This window comes from Physcomitrium patens, chromosome 15 (genome assembly GCF_059467195.1).
Source record: "Physcomitrium patens ecotype Gransden chromosome 15, ASM5946719v1, whole genome shotgun sequence".
In the NCBI taxonomy this organism is placed as follows: domain Eukaryota; kingdom Viridiplantae; phylum Streptophyta; class Bryopsida; order Funariales; family Funariaceae; genus Physcomitrium; species Physcomitrium patens.
In genome coordinates this window covers 3,177,332-3,184,343 of record NC_143424.1, presented here as the reverse complement: position 1 = coordinate 3,184,343, position 7,012 = coordinate 3,177,332, and the positions used below count along the sequence as shown (strand labels likewise).

At 42.2% G+C, this 7,012-nt stretch overlaps 1 protein-coding gene across 1 annotated transcript; it reads left to right on the top strand.

Moving 5' to 3' along the window:
• The first annotated feature begins 2,619 nt into the window (after positions 1 to 2,619).
• On the top strand, positions 2,620 to 6,342 carry LOC112292669 (putative clathrin assembly protein At4g32285). The gene is made up of 4 exons (XM_024541394.3): positions 2,620 to 3,154; positions 3,945 to 4,660; positions 4,832 to 5,460; positions 5,549 to 6,342. The coding sequence occupies exons 1-4, from the start codon at positions 3,152 to 3,154 to the stop codon at positions 6,220 to 6,222; spliced, it is 2,022 nt and encodes a 673-aa protein (XP_024397162.1). The 5' UTR covers positions 2,620 to 3,151; the 3' UTR covers positions 6,223 to 6,342.
• The last annotated feature ends 670 nt before the right edge of the window (positions 6,343 to 7,012 follow it).

The window sequence follows — 7,012 nt, the reverse complement described above, 5'->3', positions numbered from 1 at the left end:
ATACATATGTGTGTGTGTATATATGTATATATATATATATATATATATATACCCATATATTTTATTGGTAGGTTAGAATTTGTAAACTTTTTGGTAAAAAAGAGTGTTTGACTTTTTTTAATTAATCTTATGGTTATTATTTTGAAAGGGTTTTATTGTGTAAATCATATTAGTTGGTTTACATTATCTAAGTAATTCAAAAAGTAAAGTTTTCCAAAAATTAATTGTAATACGGTTATTTGTCAAAATGTAAAATAATAGTTGCATTCACTCAGTAGTAAATGAAAAAATATATTCCATGAATACAATTATTCTTTTAAACTACATTTATTGTCTGTTGGAATCAAACCCAAATGTGCTTGTACTGTTCATTTTTACAAAATCAAATTGTTTTGAACCCCATCATGAATGCTTTACATTTGTTTGTGTCATTATCATTTATTATGACATAATTTAAATACACTTATATATAAATATAAGTATATGTACATACTAGCAAAAACGCATGCCATTGGGCATGGAAAAGCTATAAAATGATATGTTGTATAGATAGTAAATTGGAGGTCTTTGTGCAAATTATGTATGGCTTTCTACTAGTTAACAATTTTTTCTTCAATTTTGGCCAATGAGAAATCTTATGTCTTTGTCCTATAACCAACTGAGCTTCCTTATTATATAAATATAATATTCCAAAGTAGATATATTATTAAAAATAATATTTAGAAAGTATTTTAGCCATATATGAAAACTAAATAAAAGATTCATTCTAGTCATTATTTTTTGGATGAGATTTTTTTTTTTTTTTTTTTTTTTTTTTTGTGTAATATTATATCTACAAAAGAATTTGAGGTGATGTTTTTAAATTTATTGTTCATTCAAATTGTTCACAAGATAAAGCTCAAAGTAGGATTATTTGAGGCCATGTTAATTTGATTTATTGAGTACACTTTAAAATTAAAATTGATTACATGGTATAGAATTACAAATTGAGTTCCATCTATGATGAAGGAGATCATATTAAAGCTGCAGTAACATTGAACAGTACACAAAAACATCTATTTTCTTACAAACAATGGAGGACGAGCTGTGATGTACAAATTTGGACGCATCCCTTGTTTCTGTGTTTTTTTTTTATTTTATTTTTACAGACTTTTTGAAGGCTATAAGAGCTTTCAAACATTAAGACCAATTCATTTATACTAACCATAAATGGAAGTGACAAAACATGCCTATACAAGATGCACAAAAAGTTAACAATGTCATGGCACAACAATGCACTTTGCACTTCATCCCCAATAAAATAAACCTATTTTCAATGAATGTAAACTAAATCAAGACAAATAAGGGCAAGTGGGATTCATCCAACACAATATGTAAGATGTTCAGTATTCTCCACACAATCATCTGTTCATTCATTTATTTTTTTAAAAAAAACAAAGAAAAAAGAAAAAAGAAAAAAGAAAAAAACTGTCCAGTTTTTTTCCAAAATTTTAATGTAACAATGCTTGTGTGCATCAAAACGATCTGTAAATCTTCAGGTATATAAATATCTCATTTTCATATTTAGTGTACCAGTCCAAGAACATGCAACACCTTCAAAACTGTTGTCCTCAACAAGAGTTTATCAGTGTTTTTGTTGAATGTTCGAAGTGTTCACTTTATTCGTATCCGTATGAAAAAATTCACCTTAATTCAATAAACAAAATTTCTTCGTTGCGTTAACACAATTGTTAATCTACAAAAGTCATTATTATTAGCGTGTAAATGAAACCACTAACTGATGGCGAATGCATAGTTTCAATAACAGATGCTTGCGAAACCTAACAAGACAGCGATACTGCTACAACCTCGCGGAGTGGAGAGCAATATGTCGCTCCGTGTTTATTTTAAGATATAAACTTAAGCGATTAACAACCCACCTTCGCAGAATGATAAGGAATTTGTGGCAGAAGGCGAAAATGCATCCAGAAACTTAATGCAGTAAATGCAACTCGAACAGGCCGTAATCTCGCTCTATCATCGATCGGTTAATCATCTGACCAGGTCCACAGCCTGCTCTGCTCTTCCCTGTTCTGCCCTGATTCGATCCTGTGCACAGGGTTAAAGGTCGCTACAACAACGACGATGACAGTCACACTGATTGGATTTCAACGTCTCCACGGCGCCATATTGGAACAATCATGCCCGCAACACACTCATATTTGAAATTGCGCTCCAGTCTACTTCCAAAACGGGGAAGCGCCTCGGTCCAACGTGTCAATTAGCAGAGTAAGCCGAGAGCCGCGTAATCAGTGAGCGGCATGGATACTGCCAGAGCGGAGTGATAGACTCGACCTCGGAGACAGATTTGCGCTGTAGAGCTGGAAATTCGAAACCGAAGTGACCGAGATGTATGTGACCTTCGGGGACGATCCGCAGTCAGGAAAGCCTTCGACGCAAGACCGTGTGGCTCGGCCATAGGATGGACGGTTGCAACCTTTGACCGAGCCCGGGGTCGGCACATGGGCATCCGGTCAACACGCCTGTTTTTTGTTGCGTTTTCGTCGACGGAGGTGGGGTTCCGTCGTCGTCGTCTGCTTCTGGCCTCCATAGCTCTTTTCTACGCCATCCTCGTGTGCTAGTAACCGCACCAGTCCTCCCCGCGTTCGCCAGCCCCGAATGCGCTACAGCCTGATTGCTGTCCACCCCGATGTCTTAGACCTTGCCAGGCAGGACGGCGATTATTGTATTGATAGGACAGCTCGACGAATGTAGGGGGGTTTGAAGTGGTGAAGTGAGAAGACGGGAGTTGCTTGGTGCAATAGTGTGTAAGGCGCAGGTAGGGAGAGCGAGAGAGGGCGAAAGATCTGGAGAGAAAGAGGTCAGACACGGTTGCTGTGTGTCCTGTGTAGGTTTTGAGATGTGAGTTGCGAAGACCAGGTCGAATTCACTTGTGGTGCGAGTGAAAGAGGGGGCGTGCTTGCAGTGGCGTAGTACCATTTAGAGGAGATTCTGTGCTCGGAGACGCTTGTTTGGCTTGCGTGGCGTAGCCAATCTATGAAGTTGGCAGGGGTGGTGGGAGCATTGTTGAGACTGTGAGTGAAAGCGCTTTGTGCTTGAGGGTTGGCGCTGCTTTTCGCGACAGAGAGCCTACACTTCAGGGTTCGCGCAAATGGTGCGTGTCTTCTCGGTGGACTAGGATTTTAATGCTCAGTTCTTTTGTTGATGTTGAGATGTGTGCTTTTGGAGGTTATGAGATGTGAAGACCTTGCAAGTTGTAGGGTTCGAGGTTCATATCGCTTAATGTAGGCGTTTTGGCTGGACTATGAAGTCTGTGCTCAGTATTCAGTAGATGCATTTAGAATCATTCTCTTGCAGACACTTCCAGAGTAGATCTGCAGTGCTGGGAGAGTATTACCACGGTAAGTTGGGTAGAAGATGGATCATAAAGTCGATGCACCACTTCTTAATGGATGGTTGCGAAGTGGAGTATTTTTGTCGGTATAGAACGATACGTGTAGCACTGGCGAGACGCTAAATTTGCAATCGCATGTGTTGCACATGATAGTTCAATTGGCATTCGTCTGTATTATCTCTTGGTCTCTAGATTTAACAATTTGATTCTAAATTTACAGCTGTAGTTTGCATCTTCACTCAGGACCTGAGTTCCCCTCGAGCGACCCACCCTGTTCTCCTGCTTGTGTTGCTTTCTCCGCTTGCTGGTGTGTTTTGTCGTGGAAGTCACATGGCAGTTATTAGAACTTCTCGATGTATTCTTTATGCTGACAGTATGGGGGTCCTCCGAGCCAATTTCTTTCACATTTTTTATGCATGTCAATTTGGGACTTCAAGTGAGAATCTATATCTCGATGAAGGAATTCTGCTTCATTTTCGTGCCCAGGGGCATTTTTAGTTTTGAACATTCTCTGAAGTTATAGTTCATTGAGTTGTGTGTTCGCGCGCAGGCGATTGCACCTAAAAAAATCCGTAAAGCAATCGGTGGTCTGAAGGATCAGACTAGTATCGGCATTGCTAAAGTAGGTGGCGCGAAAGCACCGGACCTGGATGTAGCGATTGTGAAGGCAACCAGCCATGACGATTACTTCGACGAGAAACATGTCCACGAAATTCTGCACCTTACGTCCCACTCCCGTGGTTACGTGAATGCGTGCGTCAAAGGTCTTGGCAGGAGGTTAGCCAAGACACACGATTGGAATGTGGCGTTGAAGGGTCTCATGCTTTGTCATCGCCTTCTTCGCGATGGTGACCCTAACTTCGAAGACGAATTGATGCATGCCTCTCGACGTGGTCGCCGCATTGTGAATCTTTCGGACTTTAAAGATGAAACTCATTCAAATGCGTGGGATTACAGCTCTTTTGTTCGGACCTATGGATTGTTCCTTGACGAGCGTTTAGATTGCTCGTTGCAAGTATCGGGGAAGAACAAGAGCCGTAGCGGTAGAGGCAGAGGCAGAGGCAGATCTTCCTACAGCAAATCTCCTGTGAGATCAAGTTACCGAGGTTCCCCGGATGGTCGATCTCGCTACGCCGGGTCTCCTGATTCTCGTGCGTACAGCATTGCAACTACGAATGATACCCGACGTCATAGCAATTACGACGGGGGACTGTCGCCACGATATAGCAATAAGTCAGGGCGCAAAGATTCTTGGAAAGATGACAGGTCTGTTATTTTCAACTTTTTGAGCTGATCATTTCAAGAATTTATTTATTCACATTCTCTACCTTTGTATCACCACTTATATTTGTTGAAATGCTTTTTGCAATTCGAAAGTTGAATTTTGATGGTAGATGTATGAGGCTCTGAGTTTCTGCCGACTTCCAACTATGTCAGGTTTGACGACAAAGAAGAAGAATCCGACAATGTGCCAATCAAGGAGATGAGTGTCAAGCAGCTGCTCGGAAAACTTCCTGCCATGCAGAGATTGATGGAACGAGTGCTCGGGTGTCGACCCGCTGGTGCCGCAAAGACCAACCGCTTGGTCCAGCACGCCTTGTACCCCATCATCAAGGAAAGTTTCCAGCTCTACAGAGATATTTGCGACGGTTATGCAGTCCTTCTGGAAGGTTTCTTCGACATGGAGCAAAAAGATAGGGTTAAAGCGTACGAAACTTTTATCAAGTCCGCCAAACAAGCGGATGAGCTACACGATTTGTACAAAATGTGCATGCATTATGGTGTTGGTCGATCTTCTGAGTACATTGAAGTTTCACCTGTTCCTAAAGAGCAATTGAACAGTCTGGAGGAGTACATGAGGTCGAACGTGCCAAGTCAAACCAGGAGCAAAAGCCCCGAGGTTGCTCCTTTGCAGCTTGAGTATAGGGCCCCATCTCCTGAGCGTTCTCCAGAACCTGAGCGTGCACCAGAGCCTGAACCTGCACCTCCTCCGAAGGAAACAGCTCCTGCAGCTGTAGTCGAACCAGAGACAGCCCCAGCCCCTGCCCCAACGCAATCTGTAGGAGGTACTCTTCAAAATACTTCGTCCTTTATAATTCTGCACACAATGTTTCTGTTGTTCTGAAATGCTGACATGTATTGTTGGTTTTACAGACTTGCTTAACATGGACCAGGCTACCATATCTACTGAAGATCACAGCGACAAACTTGCTTTGGCTCTCTTTTCCACGTCAACCACAACTAGTACCTGGGAGACTTTCAATTCAGACGATCAGAAAAATTCTCAACAAACGTTCAATTCCTCAGAATCTGGAAAGGCTGGTTGGGAGCTAGCCTTGGTAGAATCTGCGAGTCATCTGTCGAAGCCTCCCCCTGACAGGCCCTTGGCCGGTGGCTTTGACAATTTACTCTTGGACAGTATGTACAACCAGGGTGAAGTTCTGCAGAAACAAGCTATTGCTTCAGCTCCATCGGGCAGTGCAAGCAGTGTGGTTCTCACAAATCGCGCTTCTGCCTTTCTTGCTTTGCCTGCACCTCCTGGAACAACACCATCATCAGTGAACGGAGAGGATCCCTTTGCCGCATCCGCCGTTGTTCCCCCTCCTGCTTATGTCCAGATGTCAGATCTGAACACGAAGCAACAGCTCTTATCTCAAGAACAAATTATGTGGCAACGCTACCAGATGGAGGGTATGCGAGGCGAGGCGACTTTCCAGAAGGTATTAAATAACCCTTATGCTGGCATGCCAGTTCCAGGCCCAATGGTGCATCCCTACCAAAACCCTTACAATGTCGGCATGCCCATGGGTTACCAAGCACCGTATTGAGTTGCTACCGTTAGCAGCTTGTAAATTTTGCTAGTTAGCTATGTATTGCCTTATTGAATTACTTGTATATTGTGGAGGAATTTAGATACGAGGTGTTAAGCCTACTTTTTCCTTCCCCAACCTGTAGCCATCATTCTTTTTCCAAATGGTATTGCGTGTTGGTGAAGCACAAGACGTGTTTTGATGCTTCATTTCGTCGTCGCTTCTTTCCAAACACACTTTGCATGGAAGGAAATCGCATTGCGTTACCTTCAAAAGAAATATCAGTACTGTCTCATTTACTTGTATTTCTTCTCATTTTACAACGTATTTATTGTGGTTGCAAATTATTTGTTGTTAGAATGGATTTGCTGAAGTCAATGCGTCAGGTCTTTCGATGGTCATTCTGTTCATCCCTCATCTACTCCAGAATCTCCAATCATACTCATCAGTTCGTGTGCACATCTTCAATCACTTGGTTAAGTGGTTCCCGGAGTGGAGCTTTGTGAGAGTGCAGTGAAGAGCTTCACCGGTACGATCGTCACAAATGTGTTGTATTGCAACGCATGAATGTGGAGATTCCACAGACCCGACCAATGAATAGTCATATTCTTCTTCCAAATTGCGATTATCCTTTCTGAGCCATGCTTAGGGTGTGTACAGTAAGCAAAACAGTGTGTTTCCCCCGGATACTGTTTGTCAGAACTGTGTGGAGCGTAATCAGATGTGTGTTCGGCGCATTTTGAAGTGTGCAGTTGAGGAAGCGAGTAACAGAAAGCCAAATGTCATGCTCAGTAATGCCATTGGAGGT